Below are 27262 nucleotides of genomic sequence, written 5' to 3'. Positions count from 1 at the left end.
GTAAACTTAAGACAAACAAAGGCGGTTACAAATGTCATTGACAAATTTTAAAGGTCGGCGCACATTCGCCTTCTGTTAAGTGGAACAAAGTGTATTAAAATACATTTAAAAACGAACCAGGGTAGTGAAAATTGATTTAAATCACGAGAATCTTCATAGATCGAAAGCAGCCGAAGCTGTTTAAGTCTAAATTGTTGTTGGTTAGATCATTGCAGTTAAAATTAATCCTTCAGCTATAAGATGTCGAAGTCCAAACGCGGCTTTGTGCAAAAAGTAAAACAACTCTATTTATAAACGTTAATCAACTTGATTATGAGGGGTTTGTTTACGTCTGACCACGTGCTTGCAATGCGCCCACGCATGCGCATTGGTCGCCACAGCTTCAGGCACGCGCAAGCGTCGGTGGCGCGCATTGCTAAAAACAATCCCCGTCGACGCGACAGCGCTCTCGATACAGCAGCTTAGAGCCGATTGGCTGCACAACTCTAGCCCCGCCCACCGCTGCGGCGGATTGGTCAGGCCGGAAATTATCTTCCTGCTGATTGGATGCTATTTGTAGATCAGACTGTGTAGCTAGGCTACTGTTGCCTTCACATACCCTCTCTAGAATTAGAATTTAAGAGATTCTAAAGCGGAAAACTTGGTTCCAATGTTTTGATCCGAGCTAACAGCCATACCCAACTAGATCAAAACGTTTTGTCAGCCCTCAAGGCTCGCGAATACACCATATAACCCCCTGACCTTAAACCCACAAAATATAATGCTGCTTATCAAATTAATGGTATTCACATTGTTTTACATGTCATCGACAATGGTTGGATTTATCCCCGAAACAAATATAAAAGTACATGTCATCGCAACTTGTAGTTTAATGGAAGTCATAATAAGCTCCGGTACTTAACATAAAAGGCTGATAGACTACCTTTTCCACTTTAAGTATTCGTGGTGCGTAATCAAATTTCTCGACAAATCAAATGTAAGATGTGATGCAATCATTCAGAAAAAGGTAAAACGCGCTTTGTGCCAATGCTCTGGCTTTGTCAAGCAAATCAAACATGTTCCACGTGGATGTTTTTGTGAAAAATGCTCAATTTTCCTGAAGCATGTAAAGGTATCACCAGCAAACGGATTAAAAACATCGATTGGTTTACTGTTTTTGTTTATGTCCTAAGCATGAAATCACTTCGTGCACATTGCCCCGATGTGTATATAAATATATAAAAACGTTCTCTGTGTGGGGTGGATGTGTTTGCGCAGTATTCAAAGCGCCCTGCGCATCGCAAAGCTAATTAGGATTCTAGTATAAATAAGGCCGCAGATGGGACAGCACGGCCTGTCCTGCCGTTGATGAGCTGAAGCTATAGAGGTTAAAAACCGTCAGAGAACTGCAAGCTGCTCCGCGATGCACACACTCTGACACTGCTCACCGATGGGACTCTACTCAAACCGCGGATCTACGCCGGCAACCATCACTTTGCAAGGTTTTACGTAGAGAATCGTTGCTTTGGTGAAGATCCGATAAGGAGATTTGATATTTTTGGAGACTTTTAATGGAACTCGGCCCGACCTGAACAACCGGGTGGTACGTTTCTCTTTTATGGGACGATGTAGGTGTATTTACATAAGTATACTTTGAGTGTTACTGATATCAAGATTTAATGCTGGTCCACTGAGCGAGACTGGTGTCTTGGTCGGTTTGTTTTGTTTTCCGATGGGGGGAAGGCGAAGTGTAATTGGGGAGAGCGGAGAGCCAGTGACCTACTGGAGGACACATGTGTCTGTCAAAAATGATCTCTGCAGTGATTACTGTAATATCCGATTATGTGTTGTATATGCATTTGAGGCAAGTTTATACCCGTCCGAGTACTCTTTGGCTTTTTATGTTTGCCCGAAGGGGTTTAAATGTGTGTCATTCTCTACGCTGCCTCATAACCTTATGCTTTCCCACCGAACTCGGTGTATAAAACGAGTATACCAGTATTATAAAGACCCACATATATGTGTGTGTGTATGTATGTGTGTAATAGTTATTGCAACTTGAGGGTGGTGCAGTTGTGGTCTAATTTACTTTGAATCTTCAATCAACTTGTTCCTCTAGAATGCCAGCTCCGTGTGATGCACGTAATTGCAGATGTTTATTGACTCCTCATCTCAGCAATACATCTCCCCAGTCGCCCCCCTTCTTTAATTCAGGCGTGTTATTGTAATTTAATCGTCAAGTTGCATTCAAGAGCATGACGCCTATTTTGTCTAGCTGTGGTGCAGTTTGTGTTCTAACCAGCATAATCTGGACGAGTCTTTGGCTGTCTCGCTCAGTTTTTGAGGGTTTATGATGCCACGTGATCAGGAGACAAAAACACACGGACAGGAATGGATTTCATAACGCACGCGCGCACGCAGCCCGCACTTCTGGGCGAAGCTGCAACCTTGTGTTTACATGCATTCTGTGGTTCACATCGAGGGTTTCAAGGTATTGCAACATAACCTGTCTAACACTACGCTGCAGCAGAGTCGGTCATTTCATTTACGTCGTGAATATAATCAAACAAAATGCAAATTGTTCTTAAAGCGCGTTCCCGACGTCAGGACTACAAGGGTAGGACGAGGGCATTTGTTGGGAAGAGGGTAGGCAGCAGATTAGTGTGTGGTTTAAGGTCTTTATGTGTCACCATTCATGGCATCATCTTTCAGATGTGAATCTGTTCGATGTCACGACGATGCAGCACTGACACATAAACAGTGCAGCAGGAACTGGGTGAGGTGGAGAAGATGAATCCGTCAGCTGCTCTTTTACTTACTAAAGAAGATTCAGCATTGTACCAAATATCAGATACTTTATGGGTTTGGGTGTCATTTTGAGCAAATCTGCGTCAAATGTGCTGTTAATCTTCATAATCTATTAATTTGTCGTTTTTATTTATTGTTTTTGCCCGCAGTCTGTGTTAATCTACGTTTGAACTGTTGTGTAGTGTCTGTCTGCTGTCGTATCAAAGTACGTCAAGAGGCTTTAGATGGCACTTAATCAGACTACATTTAGAAATAATCTTTACTGCAACTGGCAAATGAAGTGGGAGAATGTGCTGACAACACGCTTAAACAAACGTGCGTCTTCCTTTCATTAAATGTGAGAGCTGCAAGTGAAAAGACTGGTTCTTCTAATAAGGACTTTTCATACCAGAGATTGAATAAGATTCATATTCTTCTCTTGTATTTATTTACACATCCGGGTGCCTGCGAGCTCCCTCCTCCCCCTCTTTGTCACGTTCACGCCGCATGGGAAATAATGCCTTAATCAACAACGCAACAATACTTTTCAAAAGCTGTATTTTATGACCATAATATTTGGATTCAGGGCTTGATTTATACCTGGCATAAAATGACTATAATAACTATAAAAATAATAATAAAAAATAACTTTTATACACCCTCTACGCGCTATTTTGCTACTGACTTTTTTTTAAACTTTAGACTTTTAAACAGTGTAAGCATTAACTCGATAATGCTTACACTGATTTAAAAGTATCTCAAAAAAGATTCCTGAAAGACTCCTGCTAAAGAACAAAGGACCTTGTAAAGCAGAATTTTCAAAGAAATTAAAATCCCAAATTAGTTATTGATAACAGAGAAAATACAAAGAAAATTAGGGGGACGGTATAAATATGCACTAAATAACAAGCCATATGAATAAAAAACGGCATTAAAGTAAAAAATAATACCGCTAATAAAAATAAATACATCCAGAAAAATGTACACCAATAAATCGTACATGCAGACATTTTTCAACCGAATACCTACGAAGCAAACCTAGTTGCCATCTTTCCCATGGGAACCTGAAGGCACCGCAGCGACCTATTGGCCAGACAGGCTGGCGGTCCCACCCCCAAATCCCTCCCACGTGGTGACGTTTCCTTTCCAAAGTAACCAGCCAGTCTACTGCGCATACTAAAGACACAACAAAGCCAGTGTTGGGGGAAAAATGAGACCCGTCAGCACCCAAAGGACACAACCATAAGTTTCCCATCTGGCAGCATCACCCATGGACAAGCGCCTGGGACGACGACAATCATTTATTTAACTCCAATAAACAGTCATCTGTCTCTCTTCAGCAGCAAGCAGTTTTCCAAAAGGCTGCGTTTTGCTCAGATCTGATCCAGGTGGTGAGTACAGCAGCAGGGCAATGTATATCAAAAACAACCTGCAAACAAGAAGACAGCAAAGCGAGCTTTTTTTGTGAATCCCAGAATCCCATCAAAACAAACGAGGGAAAAAAGCAAAGCGGCACTGTTGCGCCTGAGCTGGCGCCGTTCTCTTTGTTGGGGATATTAAACACATGCAGAACAAGATGTACAGCGAAAAGTGAGGAGGGATGGGGGTGACAAAAGGCTTTGGTGGCAGGATTAACCCATTCACTAGTTTATCGATCACAGCAAAGCGTGTGATGGTTGTCAAACGTGTGGATTTTTTGGTGCGATAGTGCGGAGTCTTTTGTCTGGACGCTCTTCCTGTTTGTGCTTATCAGGCGCACAGTGTGCTGCCTCTTTGTTTTCACTTTGCCCAGTTTGACTGTCAGCTGTTTCTAAGGCATTATCTGTCCAATAAAGACCCAATTTTTCCACTTTCCCCCTTTCTTTACCTCGTCCCATATTATTTATACTTCCAAAAAGTCGTAATTTCCCGTCTCCTTCGAGATGATGCAGACGGATATCGACAAAGGAGATGAATTCTAGTTGAAGGAATAGTTGTTAAGACATGGCGGTGTACCTTAATCAAGTTATTGTGGAGATTATAATTTTGTCTGTGTGTGTGCGTGTGTGTGTGTGTGTGCGTGTGTGAAAAAAGGAAATGCTAAAGTAAACAAAAATCAGACCATGCTGTCTAGAGCATACAAAAACAACTGCTCCACAGTTGACCTTATTTGGCATTTATGATATAAATAAAAAAAAACAACCTGAAGTGTGTGTGTGTTTGAAATGCAAGTAAATGTATGCTATTGTGAAAGTGTGTGGTAGAAATGTTGCTTCCTGTCTTGGAATTGATACATAAGTTCAGAAACTGATTTAATGAGGGAGCATCATGCTGAACCTTGTCCCACCAGATTAAATCTATTTTCTGCCCCCTATTTGTATATTTGCCTTTCCACGTGCACGTGCCAGTCTGGCTAACCTGGTTAAGGCAGAAAGGGGATTTTGTCTTTTTCATGCAGAGAGGGATTAGGACCCAAATACCTGTGCATAGCAGGCATGTAAATGTGGTTTATCTGGTGTCACCAGGCTGAGCTGTTAGTATTCACCTGAGTGTGTGTGTGTGTGTGTGTGTGTGTGTGTGCGTGTGTGTGTGTGTGAGAGCAGCCATGCTTCACATCACAGCTCCGTCCTGTTTCGGTTGCGGAAGCCCTTTTGTTTTCTTGTCTGGCTGCTTGCCTCCGTCTCAGCTCTACTCTGATCTTCCTGTTACAACATATTATGCTTTACAGGAATCGTCTGTGATATAAAAGCACATTTTTGTGCTCTCTGAAGTAGACTGGATAATCCCCCCTCAAGATGTTTACTATTGACTGTGTTGATTATTGCGCCATATTGCTGCGTTAAAGGCAACAGGTACTTTTATTGTTTTTAATTGTATACAGACAAGAGTTTAAAAAATATGGTCTTCTCCTCACTCACTTGCCCCTGCCTATTGATCTTAAAATGGGATGAAACAGTGTTATCTAATTCAGGCCTAGCTCGGTAGCCAATTTCTGATCATTGTGTTGGATCAGGTGTCAGTGGGGTCATTGGGGAAACAGCACCACCTATAGGCCGCTCAGTGTAGGTCAACAATAAAGCCAGGCCCCGCCCACCTTTGTTGATTGACAGTTATTCATTAGAACAGAACAGCTATTCATGTCAGATCCATGTTATTTGTGAGGCTCATTATAAAGTTAGTTTGAAATAGCTATCATATTTAGACATTAGTAACATCCATCACAGTGTTTCTCTTTCCAACTGAAGTAACTGGCCACATAAACTTGTCAATTCTGCTTTAACTTTTACTGACCATTTAAAAAACGACATAAAAATGAAATGTGTTACTCGTTATCAATTGAGCAATATGTAAAAACCTGGCAGCAGGAAGCACACTTAATAAAACATGTTTTATTGAGTGTTTAGTAACGATGGTGTTGAACCAGCAGGCTCAGTCTCTAAATGTGCTGTTAGTGTTATGGTGGCCAGTACCAACCCTCCAGATTCTGCTTAAATATACAGCAGCTATTTTATCACAAAATAGCATCATCTATTACATATATTTTAATACTTTCTCGTTCAGTCACAGGCAAAAAGCAGGCCACCAATGAGCAGTTATCAATAACAACAGGTGGCTTGAATCACAATGAAAATATCGGCAACTAGGATATCTAAAAATAACTCTAGTGCTTTATTACAAGCAAAAAAAAGGACGCCATAATGATCGTTTTAAGGTGCTAAATGGCTCATCTCCTCACGTTTATGGGTAGACGGCTGCGTTACAATATCCCCCGTGACAGCAGAGCCTGTTACTTGCACCACAGATTCACAAACAGAACCATTAATAATAATTCAGTTGACAGGGCAAATAAAGTGGTTATAAAAGGCAGCGGGCAGCGAGGAGACCGGAGCAGAAGTGTACAAAGAGGCAAAGATCAGCTCTATTGAGGGGTCCACTCTGTTGGTGGGGTTTGTTTTTTTGTCAAACTGGGTCTCTTTTGTTAAAAGGTCACATGCTCATTGTCTGGCGCGTAGCTGCGCTCTCGTCGACTGTTCTCGTGCGTGCTGCTCATGAGCCGAGCTGCTTCGCCCAGCTTTTTATTTTGCTTTTGCAGGTATTCCTGATTCACCTCCACCATGGAAACAACAGCGCCTCTGTTCGGCTTCTTTCCCCTCATCTACAACAACTTTGTCCCTCTTTAAATAAAATCAATGTGTTGTCACAATGTCATGCAGGGGTTTTTTTGCTTACCATCGAGGAACGACTGGTTAACTTTGGAACGGGACCAGCCATGTGGGCCAAATGACTGGTTAACTTTTGAACGGGACCAGCCATGTGGGCCAAATGACTGGTTAACTTTGGAACGGGACCAGCCATGTGGGCCAAATGACTGGTTAACTTTGGAACGGGACCAGCCATGTGGGCCAAATGACTGGTTAACTTTGGAACGGGACCAGGCATGTGGGCCAAATGACTGGTTAACTTTGGAACGGGACCAGCCATGTGGGCCAAATGACTGGTTAACTTTGGAACGGGACCAGCCATGTGGGCCAGACTAAACAACAACGTTGTTTTGGCGCAGCTGAATTCTACAAACCAAACAGTTAGACTGACGTCCTGGCTAAACCTTGACCCACTGTACTGGTTGTGTGTGCCGTTTTTGCCCTGTTTTTTTAAAAGAGCGTGATATTGGTAATGTAGCTCAGCTGTTGCCGTGGCTACAACCTGCCTGATTCAGAGGAACCACCGCGTGTCTGACTTTGCTGCAGCTCTGGCAGATATCCCAGATTTTAGGACCCGAGTTTTGCAACATATTTAACTTATATTTCCCATCCTGTTTTCATTGAGGTAAATTTTAATTTAATCGGGAAGTGCATCGCTCCAGTGGGACAGAATTAATGCACTTCTCTCCGAATCCATCAATAATGGACATATTAAGGCAGCGTATCGCCAAGAATGTGGTGATATCACGTGTATCTTGGTAAATTCTGGTTTTATTTTTTATTTTCCCAAACGTTGTTCAAAGGAACTTAATATCTGATCAGTTGGGTGAAGTGGTGCTATATTTGTCTGACTTTATCATATGTTTGCTGTCTTTTCTCACTGTGGGGTCACCTGAATTGGTATGTCACAGTGGTGATCGTGTAATTGATCACAGCAATCAAGAGTGTTGATCAAACAAGCTGCTGCAGTAGTGTTTTTTTAATCAAACTCAAACAAGCCCTCATCACGTGCTCTCTTCTCCTTTGACCCCCTGCAGACTTGATTTTCTCCTGTGGTGTCTGTGTGGAGCGTGCCACACACCCACTCCACAACAACGACGGCTTTTGCCTGCATCTTCCAGTGTTTCTTCTGTCAGCAAGTCCAGCAGAGCTGCAACTCTTCCAGTGCCAGCCCTGACGCCAGCGAGGAGCCCTGCCCCACTGACATGGTGAAGATGACCAAGTCCAAGACCTTCCAGGCTTACCTGCCCTCCTGCCACCGCACCTACAGCTGCATCCACTGCCGGGCGCACCTGGCCAACCACGACGAGCTCATTTCAAAGGTACGGCCGCTACATTTGGAGCCTAACTCTCCTTTGCTGTCAGGAGCAGATAAGAAGTACAAATATAACCATAGATTTAAGACAAGGAAATTGTTCTTTCTGTAATGTTAAAAACAATGACCCGGCAGTCAAATCACATCATTCGATCGTGCGGCGTGGGTGAATTTGGACTTGTGCCTTGCACCATGCTGACCTACTCATGCTCACGGTAGCGTGTCGTGCACTCTCTGATGGTGAGCTATAAATGGGTGTTAGAATGTTAAAAGTAGAAACGCTCACAATAGATCTTCTGCGGTGAGATCTAAAAATCACATATTGCTTATGAAGTATTTTCTGCAAAGGGTATGGCCACATTCAGTCCTCTCTAAATGGTGATGTGGCTACATTAGGTGGTTATAATGGGCTGGTGCAGTGGATATAACTATCTTGGTTTCTGGTGTCAACAGATGGTTATATTTATTCGTGGTGATGTATATTTTTAGGTTATAATCAGTTGCACAGGCGGTCACCTTAATCTGTTCAAACAAATGCTTGTGATTGCGAATGAACAGTAAAGATTTTATGGTTTGATGTTGCTGTGTAATTACGAAACCCTCCCTGCTTACACAATGTACTGTAGTAACATTGTTTCTTTATTAAAATTTGAATGGCTCACTCTGAGCATTAACTTTGGTGCTTAAGACTTAATGATGGGAACTGAGGGTCACAGTGTTGCGGTGCAGAGCAGTGACACTATCCTGTTGTTAACAGACTAACTAGTTCTAATCAATATTCTTGCTAATTGGTCTGTGACTGACGTGCCGGTATTGATTTAGCTTGATTGCAGGCTGGATCTTCAGCTTTTAAATGCTGCCTTGTGTCCTCGGGCTGCAAACACTGTGTTTAAATGCACTCTGGGTCTATTTAGAGCCAAAGAAAAACATGGTTTGATGACACTGCTGAGACCATATCTTCAAGTGCTAATTGGCTCTGAAAAGTTGGCTGATTATTTTCTCGCAGACTGTGTCTAGATCACAGCTGCTTGAGTTAACGCTAACAGAATAAAATCTCCATCACCATAGCTTCTGAAACGGCACCGCTGGGGCAGGCATGAAGGCAAACCGGGAAACCGCTTTTCCAGTTTGATGTAGCGTTTAGCTTCTGCCTGGAGTCTTGGTGTATCTTGGTCTCATTAATCATCTTTTGGGTGACATTAAGAGCCACGATGATGCATTTTCCATTCCTGTAATATTTTGGAAATGAGGTAATCTGCTCGGCTCAGCGGTGATTTCACACTCGGTTGGGACTCTGCACTGATTGATCGTTGTCCTCTCGGTTAGTTGAGGCAAATGACACTCGGGTTTGACACTTATTTCAATTTATTAGATGCCTTATTGCATTTCAGAAGCTCATATAACGGACTGGTCTAAGAAGCTGCCACTGATGTTACTGCTCTTATGGCTGTGTCGGACGTGGACCGAGAGATAGTGGTGTCAGTGTGGCGGTTGTATCTGTTAATGACGTGTTCTAAAATATCGTGCAAATGTTTCAAGGAGTCTGGCGCTTTTGTCACTGGTTTCGGTTGGATCCATCCTTTTGATTCCTTCCAGAAAGTCCAGTTGATTCATGCTGCGTTTCACGCGAAGGATACTCATCTATGAGGCTGCGACATGACGCGAATCCGGATGCGTGTTCTGCAAGAGAGTTCCAGACAACCAAAATTGAAAACCCTAAACTGTTCCAACTTTATCAAAAGCACATATTTGAGATTGTCCTTTGCTTTATAATGGGAAGCACGGAGGAGCCTCTATCTGGGAAAAACCCAAATTAGCCTGAGGAGATAATGAAATACACATTATCGCCTAAAAAGGGTGCAGAATAAAAAGCAGGATTTATCTATTCAAGATGAATAAACACAATACATCATCGGAATGCACTTTTTCACACGACTGCCTGCTGGGGTGCTGAGTTTATTGCAGCTCTATTGCCTGTTTGCTATTGTGTCACATATTTCAACATGACTCCGCAGAGCCACTGAAGGATCGCCTGTCACCACGAGCACCCCCCCTTCCCCCCATGGAGTTTGCAATAATTACCAAAGCAGAACGGTCATTTCCACGGCGCCCTGGTGGAGTTTCCGCCCTTTTGTCGAATGGAAGAACCTTTTACGGCCAGCTGCGGTCATTTATCTGCCCGCTGAGAGGGGCAAACCTGTGTGAAAGTGCTGACCGCCACTGACCAACGGTGACGGCGTTGGCTCTGAAGCGTATCAGAATCGATAGTTTTCTTTAAGATTTCTGGGTCCTGAAGTCCACATCGCAACATTTGGCCATAAAAGCCACCAAAGCGCAGCTTTAAAGCTGGCTGTAAGTCGACAGCGGGCGATTGAGTCTACAGGTTGTCACCCTGGAGCCAGGAGGGTGCCGGTGAGGCAGTGACCTTCATGCGTTTATAATAAGATGGTGACTGCTTGCTCTGCGTGCGTCGCATTCTCGCCGCGCGCTAAGCAGATTATTCAAATGGCAAAGATGATCAATCTGCGCACTCGCCGCCTCTGTGTTCCATTCAGTTTTCCTCCCGTGGCTCAGTGACTAGGAGGCTCAAAGCCAGTTAGCTGAAGCGGGGAGGAAGGGGGGGGTGATGCTGGTGCACGGCTTCATCATCAGTGTCGCTCCTTCCAGTGGGATCAGAGGAGAAAAGGAGTTTGGTTGCAACAGCCTTGAAGCGAGCACGCAGCTCCTTAAACTAAGAGCGTCGTATCTATCAGCTCGCCACCTGACCACAGCCGCGTCATGTCTGTGGAGTTATGGTGACAGCAAAAATGAAAGGGACTTGCAGATCATTTAAATAGTAAAGTACCGGTAAGTTAAAATAAAAATGGCTTGGATGCAGTTTGGTGTCGATTTAAGACTTGTGAAGCCGGATGATCCATTGATATTCAAGTTAAAGATATCAATTCCCTTAGTAAACAAATATAAAGTTAATTCATTTATTTTCTCAATTAAAAGTTAGATTTTAAAAAAAATTAATGTCCTGCACAGCAGTTTAGTGTGACTTGGCTGCTGGAGCAGCTGGATTAGACCCTTCTATCGGACTAATCCATGTATACATGTGCAGAAGATGATGGATTTACTGAACCCTAACTCTCTGTCTAAGTGATGATAAAGGTCGCAGTTAATTAGTACCAAAGAGGAATAATTATCATTTAAAACTCAAAAATGGCCTCCTGGCAAACTGTGGTGTGGAATTCCCTTCCAACTAGTCAGTTTGGCATCACTTTGGTGCATGATTAGCTAAATGCGTTAGTATGAGGACCAACTTCAGCTAGCTGCACATCAAAAGTCCACATTTAGTTTAAGTGAGTTCCTGCGGCGTGCGTGTGTGTGTGTGTGTGTGTGTGTGTAATGGCTCCAGGATGCTCCACGTATCCGTGTCGTGAGGATTTCTCTTGGTGGGTAAACATTTGCTCATACATTGACATCATTCAGCGTCATCGCTGTGAGTTCAGCCCTGAGGACAGTAGAACCAGAGAGGTGTGGGCTCGGCCGTCGGCGCTCCCGAGGTCGCCGTGGGAGAGGCCGACAATGCGTAAAGGTGCTCCTTGTGCACGTGTGTTTTTGTTTTCACTCGAGTCACGCCACATTTTTCCCCACACAGGTTCCACAGAACCAGCAGAGGAATGCTGGAGAACCAGTAGCAACAAAAGCCTTTGAACTGTCGGGAAAAAATGCAAATTGGTTTGATTTACGGTTGCACAGTAGCCACATCTGAGGGGGTCAAATGACTGCTTGCCTTAGAACACTGTCCCACTTTGGTTTATTGTTTTTTCACACACTATTTAGCTCCCTGTTGCGCAATATTAAGACTTGGCTTTTTAGAAATATTTATTCAAATGCTCTAACATTTCTTCATGTGTCGAGGAATCGAGTATTTGCAACCAGACAAAAGGGTTCATTCAGCAGCTGAGCTATCTCCAAAAGTCCTCTGGGATTAAGATGAGGATTAATTCCCAGCATGCACCCACACACGCGTGATTGTAATCTGCATATCCTCGATAATCCGAAAATAATATCACGCATGAAATGCCATCCAGGGCGCGGAAGACATTGGACGCTGACCGTGTCCCCCTTTTTTAGGGCTTTCCATGAACCGACACGGCAGATTTCAAATAAAACAAGTGCTCAAAATGAGATATTTTGTCTTAAACTGAAAGATTTCACCCCAAAAAATGCTGACAGTTTGGAATTTGCAGCAGTGCCTGAAGACCATAGGTGCCCCTGTATGTGTTAAAAATATGCATATTCATTATCCATCTGCAGTGTGAACCAGCTTGATTGGCGGTTGCAACGTTAGACCAAACACGCTCTGGTTTGGCTGCACTATAATCTGCAAGATTAGCAAATTTCTCCCTTCTATGGACATAATCTATACGGTCTTCAAGGAGGTGTTGGTAAAAGTCTCGCCTTTGCAAGTGCCGTCTTCCTCTCCTGCGGCTCGTTCCATCGTTGTTGTGCTGCAGTAGTGGTTTAACACACTTGTACGTTCATTTCCTGCCGTGCAAGTAAAACCCAGCTAGCAAAAACCCAGGAAATAAGAGAAACATGAATTACACATGCAGCATCATGGTGACCATCTACGCATAAACACCTAGCGTACATTTTATCATCTGTAAAATATCACATCCTCAACCAAAAGCTCCCTCAAGTGAGGACGTGTGTCGTCACGGTTGTCCTGCACAACTTTTGACAAGTCACCTCGTTAGTGTAAACAATCCACTTTGATAATAAGTGGATTAAATTGGAGGGACCGTCTTTGGACTGTCTGTCTGATGGTTCGACACTTTGGCTACGCAAAAGTACTGCAGAGATGCGGCACCTGCTGGTTTTATGCAAACGTGTGTGCAAATGTGGCTCCTGCAAGTGCCGAAGGTGACGGACTCATGTGGCAGAATCCAGAATTTCTATGGCCCATCCTTTTAAACCAGGTTGATGAACTTTCCGTTTTATCTTGTTTCAAGAGCTAACACGAGGGAAGGAGATCTAAGACCACGCTGAACATTGGCATTATCATCTTGACTTTGATCAGGCAGATCTATTAATATTCTGACGCCTCGGTTTGCACGTCTGCTTGCCTGAGGCGGCATCACTGGTCCTCAGCATCAACCCTGCTAAGCTGATTATGTTACTTAGAGGAAGATGACACCATTGTGAGGTTTCCACCGCGGCCTGCCAAGGGTCACTCTGTCCATTTTTAAACTTTCATCCCATGTGAAATTTGTGAACATTTCTTCAGCAGCACATTCCTCTGCTAACTTCCTCCACTGGCACAGATGTAGGAATAATAAGGCTGGTCGCCCAGACTCGCATACGGGGAAGGGAGGGGTTGAAAGTGCACTGCAGGCTCTGGCACATTTCTCCCCACTGTTGCAGTTTGAGTGCTGGAAATCTCCCGAGCCAAGCAGATATAGAAAAAAATAACAGTTTCCCTCCCCGAGCTGGAGTCTTCGAGGCACGCCAGCCGGCAAGCAAAGCCGCAGATGGAGCTGCACTAAAGAGAGGATTAACCTGAGCGCACGGCCAGGAGGAAGCATGGCAGGCACCCTGTCCCCGCTTCGTCCTGCCCTTCTGCCCTCAGTCTTAAATAGTTCAAAAATACTAAATACAGGCTGCCTGGAGAAGCTGGACTCAGTTATTAGATACTGCAGCTTTGAATGACGTGGGACGGGTTAGTGATTCTTTTCACCAGAAATCAACCATTTACCCATCAGAAGGTAACAGAGCTGACCTTTCCAGTTTCTCAGGGTGTCCTTTTTTGTCTGTTCAATACATGAAATGGCAAATGTTTTAGCCCTTTACCACAGAATTTAACCTTTGCCACACATTTTGGCAACATAAAGAAGAGTAAACAGTGGAGTTGGCAATGATGCTGAGTCGCGAGGCTATGAAGCAGCAGCAGCTCTGATGTGTATAAGGAGTGGGATAATTAAGCTAATGGCTTTTTTTCGGAGCAGTCTATTGTGGGTTGTAATGCATTGGAGTGTGTCCATAGTTTGTAAAGTCGAGCACGTTGATGCTAACAAAGCTGGTGTTTAACAAAGGTAGAGCTTCCTGAAATCAAGAAGGACCCAAAGCAAGTGGACAAACCCAAATCCTGAGTTACCAGACAAAGAGGATTAGGCCCTGCTAGCATAAGGGACAATCACAGTGGAAAGGAAACACATTCACCGACATCTTTGCCTTCATTTAAAAAAATGCTGGGTAAAAAAAAGCTGTTGACAACTGTTGCTATAGCTTTAGCACCTCTGACGTCGTCTTTATTAGAGGTTGGTGAAACCCTGCTGCAGATAGCAGCTTCGTCCTGGTATCAGATATGGCGAGCAAGCGGTTGTTTTGGGCCTGCGGGCTAAACGGGGGTCCCCAAACCGAAGTGATGCAGCCTGAATACCGAGGAAGGAGACGCAAAATATTTTATCCAGCACCTTACGTTGTCTTTAAATTAAACTAACATGTCAGCTGGTGGCTTAAATGGAAATAAAGACACGGTGGTAAATATCTAACACATTTTTAAAGATCTTTTTTTTTAAAAAAGAAGCCCTTTTAACTAAATTAAAAGACGGGTTTGGGGTTTAACCAGTTGAGCCTTCACCTTGGCATCTGGTGAAACAGATGGTAAAAGTCGACCTCAGCAGGATTGTTAATAGCTTCAAGTTAATCTGTATTTCAACAACTTGGCTCCATTCATTGTGTCACATATTTTGTTTTTGATTTAAAAAAAAAGACCGTGGTGATTTTAAAAAAGCAGATGCAGCTTGTGAAACACAACAGAGCTCACGACGGCCTCTCGATCTGTGTTTTCTGCGTGGGGCCGGAGGAGCAGAGTTCCAGTTATTGTTCCCCATTGTCCGCGGTGGTCAAGGGGATTCAGGATTTTGAGATTTGCTTTGTGGGATTTATTTCTTTGTAACTAGTACTTGTTGTTATTTTTGTGCAATTGCAGCAGCTTAAGAACACGAGCTCCTGCTCCAGTTTGCTGCTGTTCAGTGAAACGTACAGAAAATCCCTCCCCACCGTCAACGCAAAGAAACGCAACAAAACAAATCCAACGCTTTGATTTTGGGGGGCATTCGGAGGATTTCTGCCCTGATACGCAGACACGACATTATGACATGATCCAGTAAAGTGACTGAGCGCAGGGGGGGGGGGGGGCATGCAAGCAAATAAAAATAGACTGTGGGAAACGGATAAGGGCTGCCGGCGATGAAGCGTCCATTTATTGCCTGTGGTGGCGGCCGAGCCACGTTGGAGGCGCAGCTATGACACCCAGCTCTCGTCACATGGTTCTCCCTCCCCGGACTAAAAACTGTGGGGAGGACTTGTTGACTCCACGGGGACTGACCTAGTTCCCTCTCAGAGCTAAAGGTCACATGTCTAACGGCCGACTGTGCCCGCGGTGGAACTTACAGATGCGGTTGTGAAACACCGCCTGCAGATGAATGATCCTCTTTCAGTTGTTGAATAATAATATCACAGCTTACTTGAACGCTGACAACACTGTAAAACTGTCCCCCGAGCCTCGGTGGTTGTTGTTGGTGTCGGTGGTCAGCAGGGGAGGGGGAGGAGGAAGATGAGGAGGAGGAGGAGGCGGCAGCTGGTGCTTCTATTAGGCAGTATTAGCTCAGCGCCCTCAACCGCAGCCACAAATGTGTCCTCCCCGCTCATTTGCAATGGAAAAAGCAAAGCCGATTGGGGCCTGTCTGCCGGGCGAGGGTGACGAGGCTGGGGGGGGGGGGATCCAGGCAGACCCTGTCGTCACCCGCCGCGCCGGCTTTGCTGCTCTGTTTACCTTCATACCTTGTATACACTCAGCAGATATTTTTAGTTCACATCCACGCTGCTGTTTGGATGTTTCCAGTTTGTTTCCAGCACCGGTAGCATCAGTGGGCGTGGCCACGGGGCAGGAGAGCATGTTGGGATTTGCAGGTGCTGGTTGTCCTGCCTGAGTTTGGTGCTCAGCATCAGCCCAACCTGAGAAAAGGGTGAAGCCTAATGATTAAACCAACCCAAATGCAAACACGTTAAAACTAGGAAACCCACATGCCGGAAACTAATGTGAGCGCTGTCGCTGTATTTGCAGTAAAAGAATTCATTTCAACAAATTCAACACCTTCAAATTAAAACGCCACCGGGGGGTTTGATGTTGAAGGATGGGGGAATAGCGAGATTCCATAAACTCGTAACTCTCACGAGGACTCTCGTCCACTCCTCACACTCATCAAAAGCTGGCGGTGAGGTGCAAACTAAGCAACCAAAATTTGAACCATTTTGCCCTGAACTTATCTGCATTTATCTATATTTTCTTTCCTTGTCAGGAAGTGCAGGAGCATTTACGGTGATTGCCCGGGTCTGCAGAAGCACTTCCAAATGTTCTAATTGCAGCCCCATGAGGAAGGAAGTGTATTAAACATGTTTGTTAAGCCTTGAGGACATGCAGCACCACAGCGAGCAACACTGAGGGGAAAACACCGCCATGCTAGGAACCCTGCACAGGCTGCGTTTCAGCGTGGACATTTTGAATGATTTTAATCCCGAATGAATGTTGGCCGTGCTTCATATTTATTGATTATCTTCAGGGAGCTCCGATTTGCATCTGTCGTCCAGGCATTAAAGGCTTGCCTCTCCCCAAATAGGCCGGATGATTCTCAAACGGAACAAGCCTTCAGTTTCTACAGAGGCAACAGTTGAAGAAATAGAGAACTCGAGCCGTTTGATTGTTTCTAACCCTCGTTTGTGTGTTTGCATCCCCTCGTGTGTGTAAGGTGTAAAAACAAGTAGACAGAACTTATTGAGGAGGGGGAAAAGCACCCCGGGGCATCAGTTTCTGACCTTTTAATAGTCCTTGTTTTGTATTTGTTACTCACATCTTCCTCTCTCGTTTCAGTCATTTCAAGGCAGCCAAGGAAGAGCCTATCTCTTTAATTCTGTGTAAGTATCAGATTGCGCCTTTTAATCCTGGGTCATAAATGGTGACAAGAGTTTATTGGATTTTTTTATTTATTTATTTTTTTACAGATTTTATGTGTTCAGTGTTAATTTTAAAGCCAGAGCTTATAACCACAGGTTCTGACTGTCGCTCTTTAAAGTAGGACAGAGTAATAAAAAAAAGCCGTGAACCCGCTGAGCGCAGTTGTCGGCGTGTTTGCTGCCAGAATTGTTGCTTTGCTCTCACACGTGTGGTGTTGTTTCCTGGAAATAGATTAGGATGTCTGAGAACATAAGAGAATAAAGTTCCTAATATCCAGCAGCACCACAGGGTCCAGACCAGCGGAATATTTTCCCAGGGTGAACGTCACGGTTTCAACGCATAAAAGGCTGCCATTTAGCGAACCCTGGTGCTGAATTAATGGCCTCTGTTTATGCTCTTTGCCGAGTCTTTCATTTCATGCTACAGGGACGGCGCCTTCACTCCCATCTCTTTGAATCGCTCCTTAGTGGTTTATTTCCTGGCTGGTTGCTTTTAGGCGCCCGCTCACCACAAACCACACGCAAATCCCCCCCGGTGCCGCGGTGCAGCTGCCGCACGCCACCTGCCCGGATTACGTTGTTCTCACCTGTCGGGACAAATTGAACAAACGCGCCTGTGAGGACAGGCAAAAACAAGTCATTTAAAAAAAAATGCCTGATGCAGAATTCCCTGGAAAATATGAAGGGTTGGGAAGAAGAAGGCAACCCGTACTGATAGGTTTCAAGGTAATCTCCAATATTTCATTCAAATGTGACTCAAAGTGTGTTACAATAAGCAACGCTAGTTGGACTCACAAATACAATGTTTAGAATCAAGGACAGGTGTGAAATAGATGCCAACATTTGACACTTCAGCACCACTTTCACCTCCTCCTTCAACCTCTGAGCTCGTCCTGACCTGTGACCCCGTTTTGTCCACTCTCTGTTCCCGCAGGGTGAACGTGGGCTGCGGGCCAGCGGAGGAGCGGGTACTCCTCACAGGTTTACACGCCGTGGCAGATATCTACTGTGAAAACTGCAAAACCACCCTGGGTTGGAAATATGTAAGGGATATCCACCAAATTTACTTTCTTCTTCTGTGTCTTGAGGCGCTGTTTTGCAACCGCCCTTGTGTTCTCGTGACTCATGACCGGATTCCAGAAGGACAAATCATGTGTTGCGGCAGGTCGGAACACAGAGGTTGCTCTTATTAAACATCTTTTGGTGGGATTTAGGCACGCGGATTGAGCCGCCTCTGGTCCCCCAGCATTTATGATAATTACAGTGTGCGGTTGTTGGCGGCACACAGTCAGAGTGGTACCTCTGAGAGTCTGCAATGATTAAATGTCAGGCCATTTTCAAAAGGTTCGCCCCGGTAATTGTCTGAAAAGACGACAGAAGGGCGTAAAATAAGCGAAGAACGAATGAAAAAAAGCCGCCTAACAACGGCAACAATGGGATCGTCACAACTGCCTTTAGCAAAAGCATCGTAAATGTGGGTCTACAAGGCAGCACGGCCCGAGCAAATCAAACACGGAGACGAAGGTGAGAAGCTCAAGTCCCTCTGGTGGAAATGAATCCTCCTGCCTTCCACCGGTGGTGCCTCAGAGGGAGGAGGTCAGACAGCCGGGCAACGATGGCGTCTACCATCATGATTAGCCTGAGGAGCGAACGTCACGTCTACATGTATCAATCAGAAGGAGCCCGTGTTGCCGTCTTAAGGTCATATATCCGACCTTCGTCCACATAAAAATGATGGAGTTTATTGTGGATCCTTGTGAGTCCACATTTTCATCAACTTCAAGGGGTGTTTTTGCCTGGATTGAAAATGCTGCTTTTAGCTTTTACCCTTTACTCAACCGACTTGTGCAGAACTTCCACGCGTTTGCAAGCTAGCATCGGCGGACAGAATCTAATTTCGTGGGTCTGATTTTCCCTCTTGTGTGTCTTCTACAGGAGCACGCGTTTGAGAGCAGTCAAAAGTACAAAGAGGGAAAGTTCATCATCGAGCTGGCTCACATGATCAAAGACAATGGATGGGAGTGACGCCACAGCGGCGCCCTTCTCTTTTTCTGACCTTCGAATGATGTTTATTGAACTGCGTGGAGCGTCACCCATCGACCGCCCTGTCCCCATCCCCGTCACCCTGCCCTCATCGCCACACTCCCAGAACACAACCCCTCCGATCCTTCCACGCCCCCCCTACCCGCCCCTCGCCTCCGCTTCACGTCAGGAGGGGGCGGAGCGACTGTCGAAGCATCTCACGCACCACACTGGGGTCCTGTCGTAAAACAGATTGTGTGTCGCCGTTTGCAGCTCCGGATCTTCGGGTTCGATTACCCCCCCCCCCCCACCCGCAGTTCACTCACTGTCACCCCACCACCACCACCACAACCACGCGTCCTGGTGATTGTGGTGATAAGGAGACCACTGTGTGAAAGAGACAGACTTCACTGAAAGGACTTTTCTTTGCGCTCTTTTTTTGACCCGTCCGGCGAGAGGAGCGGCGTCGACCTTCAGCTGTTTTGATGTTTCCTGCTCCGGTTTTAACTCCTCTGGTTTTGGTTTGACGGCAGGACGGATGTTACTGGTCACTGTTGCATTTTGCTGTCAGGTTACCCTGTTCGTTCTTTTGGTTGTCTCCACCTTCCTCGCTAATTTCCAAATGCATTTTCAGGGATGGGTAAAGAGCGGGGGAGGGAGGTGTGTGTGTGTGTGTGTGTGTGAGGGCGAGGGACGGTTATCTCAGTTACAAATATGTAGCAGCGTTTTGACGTTTTCTTTAAGCGGTGAAAGGATGGTAAATTGCAGCCGTGTGGGATTTTATTCTCTGATCTTTTTTCATCTTTTTTCTTTCTTGTTTTGTGGATTTTCTCTCATCCGCTCCCTCCAACCATTCTGGTCATTTTTCCACCGAAAGGCATCAAAAAGCAGCACCTAGTATTTGTTTGACCTAAAAGGATTTATATACATTTCTATATATACATATATATACATATACAAACACATAAATATATAGTTCTATAAATATTTGTAGTGTTTGGCTAATTGCGATTGTGGCTGGTCCCATTTTGCAGTAGTAACAAGTGGAAAAAGGCACAGAAAGAATGAAACCTGTTAAATTTTGTTATTTCAGTCGCCTCCTAATGAAAAGAGTGGCACAATTACACAAATGATAAATACGTGATAAAGATATCCACCAATATAATGAGAAATGTTTAATGCGTAAATTCTATGTATATTTGCAGTAGTGCAGGTGTATGTATGCATATGACTGTGTATATATGCATCGTGTGTGTACGCTCGCATGCGCTCGCGGGCAAACCTGAGCGGCGCTACCCTGCGGGGGGGCTTCGGTTCCTGATGGCGTAAAGGCAAAAATGTTTGCTCGCTTCCCGTCGGAGAAGGCGGAGCCACAAGGTCGGTAGGAGTGATATTTCAGCCGCTTTCCCATCATTTGCTTTGATTCCGCTGAAATTTTCCCGGGCAGGTTCTGTTTTTTCCTCGTGCTTGAAGTGCAGTCGCCATCTTTGCTGCTAGCCCGCCTTTTCTTCCCGCTGTTCTAGGTTTTTTGCACTTTAATTCTCTTCCACTTTCTCTCCCTTTGACCACATGAATAGAGTCTTTGCCTCTAAACAGTATGAATCTTGTGCCTCTCCAAAGCATAAACAGCCCCCCCACCACCTTTTCTTTCTTTCTTTTTTAAATTTTGTGTGCAAATCTTGACCAACTCTCATGTGAATCTGTGCTTTTCCTTAATTTCTGGGTAAAAAGTGGCCCTCAAAATGATGGTCTGTCCCCCAAACCATACAGCAGGCACAGAGGTTTGTCATAATTACATGCATAACCGTATATTTTCTATATATAATATATAATTTTCTCAGAGTAAAACAGAGAGGAAGAGGTTTGGAAAAGGTGGGATGCCCAAAGTTTGATGTCTTTTATAAAATAATTTGAAATGGCAGCAGGTCAAAGCGGGGCTGGGTGGAATAGAAGATTTAAAAAAAGAAAAAAAGAAAAAAAACTGCAGTGATTGATTACTTTGCCGGCAAGGTCAGTCAGATCACACGACCTTTTATCCTGAAAACGACAGCAATGCAAACCCTTAATAGTTAGCAGCGACCTACTTGAAAATCTAAAGACATAAACAGCTGATATATTGGCCCGTGTCACAGTTTTTGTACATTAAGTAACATATTTAAGGTTTTATACGTATTTCTACTGGGTTAGTTGTTTTACTTCCCCAACTTGAAGCACTTTTGTTCACTGTACCTCTGACTGTGTGAGTGTGTGAGTGCATGTGTATGCGTGCATGTATGTGTATTAGCCCACATGCATGCCTGCGCACATAAGTGAGTGTTTAGTTTGTTTTCCTCGGTTTTATTTCTTGTAATCCCCCCTTTTTTCAGTTTTGGATAAAGTTTATTGTTGTTCTTTCCCCCCCCACTCTTGCAGCCATTTGGTTTCACACTTTCTCCCAGATCTGAAAAAACGAGCCCAAGTTCGTTTGATTGGATGCGATTTATTGGTTTTCTTTTCTTCCTGTTAGCTGATCTAATTAGCCTGTGTGGTGTGAGCCCATTAGAGGGCTGGTGTTTAGGTCTCTGCTGAGCCATGTAGATGTTGAGGGCGAGCTGGAATCTCCCACCATGTCGCAGGGAGAGCCTTTACCAAGACCCTTTCTCCACCATATAGCCAGTGTCTCCTGTAGATAAGGCTCCCAGTGGCGGCCATACTGGAGGTCCTTGACTGGCCTGTGAATACTGATTGTATTTCCTCTGTTACTGGCTTTTTGCTTAAATTAATTGGATCATTGGAGTTTGCTTCGCGCCACTCTGGAGCTGAACATGTGTGGACGCTGCCTTCTTTTACTAGAAATCATTTGACGTACTGAAATGTTACAGCAGTGAAGTAAAACCTGGAGACGGTGTATTCAAGCGGTCTTCGACCACGCCGATATCTGTGCTCCCGTGCTGCCAACAAGCCTGTCTTTACTCCCAGGTATCTGCCACTTTGTCTGCTATTTACCATCGATACACTCAGACTTCAGTTTTGCAGGAAACCTGCAACCCTGTGAAAGAAGATGCTCATTTTTAATGTCTGCATGACGTTAAGGGTCGTTAAGAAGCGCTTGAATGCACCATTTGGTTTTTATCTTGGACATCAATTGAAAACCTCCGGATTTTAGTTCCAACAAAGGTGGCGCTTGAAAGCGCTCCTGATTTGGGATGGAGCTTTTATGCTTTCATGCAGCCCTGGCTGTCCGGTAAAATGGACACATCCGGCTAAAAATGTTGACTACTTTTATTAGAGCCAAAAGCTAGTGGCTAAATCTGGAAACGAGATGACAACCTACCGTACAGGTCCCCGTGTCTCTGCCTAGCTCGTTAGCTAAATGGACTCCCCCATCGTGCGAATTAACTGTTACGTTCAGAGCCAGTATTCATAAAAGGACCAGCAGGATGGCACCAGCGGGGGCTGCTGGGAGACACGTGACCCGACCTCGGAGCCTCCGCTCTCCCTATCAGTCAGTCTATGTTGAAGCAACAAAAAGCAGTTGCCAGTGTCACCTGTGTACCAAATAAGAACCGGCTTCTGTCACCTCTGCCAGTGGACAAGACGGAAGCCAGCAATGGCGTCGGAACGTCTCCCGGAGATTCACCTGCTATACCAAAACCCAAAAGGAGAAATCCTGTCGCTAAAGACATCGTCTTTCTCTAGAATGTTTTGATTCTCTGAACTCGACGGCGTAAAAGCAGCCTGGAAGGAAAAAAGAAAAAACCAACATGTACAGAGATATGCTGCTGAGAACTGTTTACTTTTTATTAGTCATTTTGTTTTATTGTGACACTGGCTGCCACTTTTTTGAGCTCCGTTACTGTCTAAAATGTATCTGAAAGGATGTTAATCAAAGGCAAGATGGGTTGACTGGGGAAAAGGCTGTACCAGTTCTTTTCTTAGGCCTCTTAAACTGCAGTTTAAGACCTAAAGCATGTTGTATTTATAATGGCTATATGTTGTGCCTGTTTTATTATTATGATTTTTTTTTTCTTCCCTAAATTTAAAGACAAAAAAATATTATATGCTTTTTATTTGACTACATTGCTTTGCATTCTGTCTTAGTAAAGCCATGTCACACGTGTTTTCACTCTAATGTAAACTATCAGATATCACAATAAATTTTCAGTGGCAGAAATTCACGAGTTTCGTCTTATTTTGCTCAATTCCTCTATCTATCTATCTATCTATCTATCTATCTATCTATCTATCTATCTATCTCTCGTTAGAAGTTGGACAAGTTTCTGAAGCCAATAACAGACAAAATGAGACAAAAACAGCTCTTGAATCTTGATTTTTCTATGAATCAGGTCAGTGTTTGAGTCATCAATTTAGCATTTTAATTCCTCTAACCCTTCAGAGACCAACGTGCTATGGTTAATCTGGTGGTCGGAGCGTTGATGTGGCGGTGACACAGATGAAACACTGATGAAATTAACTGTGACGGTTCACCACAGCGGCTCAACCTCTGACCGAAAAAGTCGACCGACTGCCCTTTAAACCCAAAACAACTGCTGGTGCCTGAAATCCTGTGGTGGTGCTGCTGGAGTGAGTGATGAGGAGCGGACAGAGCAGGACAAACCAGACAGACCTGAGATGTTGATGCACTCCTCGGCGTCTGTCTGGCACCCAGCCGCTCTCAAACTGTCCAGCCGTGTTGAAATCTGTTGACTGAGAGGTTTACAGGTGGATTAGGCCGAAGTGGGTCGAGCCACTTCTATCAGGCGGGGCCCGACCCGCGGCCGTGGCCCCTCGCATCTTTCAACAGTCTGAGGGCAGACGAGGCCACACATAGTCTGCAGCCCACCAGACTTCAGACACCTGAAGGGAGGACGGTTAGGTGTGTCCTTTGTGGACGCAGGTGAAGGCTTGTTCACGTCTCCGTAGCCTGACGTGGGTTTTTTTCCCAGCCTGTCCCGTTGTCTTGTGAGCGCTGGCAGAGGTCACAGGCTGTGATTTTGATGGCTAAAGCTAATCCTGCTAGCTTCTGTTTCCCACTCCAGTGGATGATACAGCCTAAATCTATATGCATCAGGGTGCGATAGAAGATGGCGATGCCCTGATCTGCCGCAGGATTTAACCGTAAACCTACAACTTCAAGTGCTCCTTATCTCTTCGGTGTTACAGTTCTTGCATAAAGCTCATCAAACATTTGGAATTTAACAAATAGTCTTTTCCTACCTGATCAAAATGCCAAAGCTATCCTTTTAATCTCACCCACAGTTGAGCGCGAGGCCCGAGGTGATGATTTCTCATCCTCGTCTCGCTCTGTTAAACTCCCCGTCGGTGTTCTGGAACCCAGTTGAATAATAATGTCTGTCAGAAGGAGAGATGTTTTAATGTTTGGTAATGTGCTAAAAACGGAAACATCAATTAATGTCAAACAAAAGAGGTGAAATGCAGAGAGAAGAAAACATAATGGAGGCTGATGGAGGTCAAAGGATGTCATTCCCATAACATAGATCCTCTTAAATATTGTTTCAACACCTCCTTGAACTCCCACGTCTTTATTCACCTTCAGTTCCTGTTTACTTTGAAGGGTAAGCACACATAAAACCTGCTGGAGGATATCAACAGAGGCAGAAATTGGTTGCATCAGCAAATACAGGAAAAGTCACAGTAATCAGGAGTTTAGCTGTCAAATAAAGGGCATCACGCTCACCCAGCTGAGGCTGTGGAAGGGTCTGGAAGCACCCCAGTCGCACCAGTGTAGACATCTCCTGCTGGGATGGCTGAGAGTGTTTTCAGCCATGAGACACAACTGCTTCCACAGCAAAAATGAGACCTGAGAGACGAGTTGAACCTTGTGATTTGCTGTTGTCGACGCAACAAATGAAGCTGTGACAGCAAACTCGACAGCAGATAGAATAAAAACGAATAGAACCTCAAATGCAACAGTTGTTGCGGCTGTGATCTTTGATGTCGACACGCCGCTTCTTTAAAGGGTCCCTGCTGTTAAATGTGATACACGGCGACTCCCTTTGCAATCACATGTTTCCCGTTCTTGTAAATTACCTTGAAACTCTGCACTCACCAGAGGGGAAGAAGCCATTTTGTTGCTAGATTGTGTGACCTGCTGCATCACAGCATATTAGACATGATTCATTTGAGCCGGGGGTTGCTATGGCAGAGGCTATTTAGTTGATATTTTCCTCCTCTGTGTTTTTCTGCCCATCTCCTCCTGATTCTGACGCCCACGCAGGATATGTCGACGTCCTTGAAGCACAAATCGGACTTCCGGCCTCTAATTCCTATCACTACATTTAGCCTATGTCTGTCGAAATGGTGGCAGATTGGACACGATGGTGGTTTTCTGATCAGCTTTTGATACTGGGAACAATTAAGATTCATGAGTTTTAATTCGACAGCGTTACGAGCTTATAATGAAGTCTGTTGCTCTCTTATAGACACTGCTTTCTGTTGCTGAGGGCATATTTATGCAAATTAATGGGAGTTTTGTATACTTTCATATAGATTAACTGTTATTTATGCCAGCTGCCAGACAAAGTTTCTCCAAAACTCTTCGGCGCTCACAACTTTACTTTACTTAAACCTTAATTTGTTGTGATTCTCTTCAAACACTCTCATCCCCAATTAGCAGCAAGCAAATGTGATTAGAGCCTAGCTGATGAAGTAAATGCGGCAATTTGCTTCTAATGAGCCGTTCGTTCACGCTCGTCTTCCTTTTCACCGAGGTTGGTGAAAAGCAGACGAAGGGAAGGAATCAGCTGCAACGCAAATCGAGGCTGACGTCAATTTACAGTGGACAAAGACTGGAGCTATTCAAGTGTCAAATATGATCAAATAAGACAATCCCAGGTAGGATCTGGATCACTGAAGAAGTCTTTGGATGGAAAAGAGCACAAACATAATGCCCGAGTGTGTTGACTGGCCCTCCCTGCCTTAGCTTTGCCCTCAGCAGCAGCTGGAGCTTACCTGCTCCTTCCAGACCCACGATCAGCCTTTAAACCACATATTTTATCTCTAATATGTGCAGTATGAAGATGCCATCAGAATATTAAGCTTTGCTTCTCCATATTAGCGATGCAAATTTGCATGTGACCCTGAAAAGCTGCAACTCTTTTCTTATCATTAACGCTCCCTCTTTAGTGCACTTCAGAGATCCTGAGAGTCTGCGTGAGAAGGTTGTGGAGGGCGTCTATTTAAGACACTGCTGGAAACTTTGAGTACGTCAGTAGACCGCTACTTTGTGTGGGGGGTGTCCCGGACATGCCTGCTTTTGTCGTCGTCATGGCAGCAACACTGTTTGTTGTTGTCACAGCCTGCCCCCCCCCCCATACTCGTCAATCACTGCTTCCTTATGATTTCTTAATTCTGGGGAAAAAAACTGTTATTTCATAATAGATGAAACATAATTTACACTAGTTTTTTAGATTTGTTTTTACCCTTGTGTCTATTAAAAATGTAGCAGCTATAAAACCATTAAAGCAGATTGACTGTGTTTTCCTCCAAACATGGCATTTTATCTAATTTCCATTTTTATCAAACTTTGCCAACTGATAAATTGATGATCCCTAAATGTTGCATTGCTAAAGACCGACGCTGATTGGAAGCTACATCAAAACTTCTCTGCTGCTCCTCTCAGCTGAGGCTTCATGTTTTCATCACACATTTAGGAAAGAAAAGAGACAAAAAAGATTAAACACAGCATAAATGCTGCTGCACCCCTTTGCGAACCCTCTGAATGTGGCATTAGCGCTTAAGCCGTCAAGTCAACGACCCCCTTTGACTTGTTACCACCACCTCATTATTTTCCTGTCTTTTTTTTAACACCCATCCGCCCCTCCTGCTCACGCTGCCCCTCGGCTGGAAGCGGCCGCCCTGGGTTGAGGCTGCACAGCACGCGCTCACGACTGGGAGCTTTAATGCTGCTTCTATTTCCAGCTGTCTGATGTCATTGCAGGAGGGGCCGGGCCCTCATCCCTGGAGCAGTGAG

The 27262-nt window shown here is 44.6% G+C and overlaps 1 protein-coding gene and 1 long non-coding RNA gene across 7 annotated transcripts; one reads left to right on the top strand and one right to left on the bottom strand.

Annotated features, from left to right (window-relative positions):
• The first annotated feature begins 1184 nt into the window (after positions 1-1184).
• Positions 1185-23443, top strand: ypel1 (yippee-like 1). Of its 6 annotated transcripts, none has more exons than XM_057033374.1 (6): positions 8129-8269; positions 16382-16532; positions 16617-16636; positions 17186-17229; positions 18203-18311; positions 19204-23443. In XM_057033374.1, exons 2-6 carry the CDS (start codon positions 16442-16444, stop codon positions 19291-19293), a joined length of 354 nt encoding a protein of 117 aa, XP_056889354.1. In that variant the 5' UTR covers positions 8129-8269; positions 16382-16441; the 3' UTR covers positions 19294-23443. The 6 variants fall into 6 exon arrangements, with proteins under 6 accessions (XP_056889352.1, XP_056889351.1, XP_056889350.1 ...); XM_057033373.1 differs by lacking the exon at positions 8129-8269 and adding an exon at positions 16168-16283; XM_057033372.1 differs by lacking the exons at positions 16382-16532; positions 16617-16636 and adding an exon at positions 1185-1481 and having other exon boundaries at positions 7985-8269.
• On the bottom strand, positions 23047-27262 carry LOC130526024 (uncharacterized). The gene is made up of 2 exons (XR_008950643.1): positions 24968-27262; positions 23047-24621 (listed from the first exon to the last, which is right to left on the bottom strand). It is a non-coding gene; the product is annotated as an uncharacterized LOC130526024 (long non-coding RNA).

The sequence above is a fragment of the Takifugu flavidus genome, chromosome 5 (genome assembly GCF_003711565.1).
Source record: "Takifugu flavidus isolate HTHZ2018 chromosome 5, ASM371156v2, whole genome shotgun sequence".
In the NCBI taxonomy this organism is placed as follows: domain Eukaryota; kingdom Metazoa; phylum Chordata; class Actinopteri; order Tetraodontiformes; family Tetraodontidae; genus Takifugu; species Takifugu flavidus.
The sequence above is the reverse complement of the archived record's forward strand: the minus strand, read 5'-3'. Positions and strand labels throughout refer to the sequence as shown.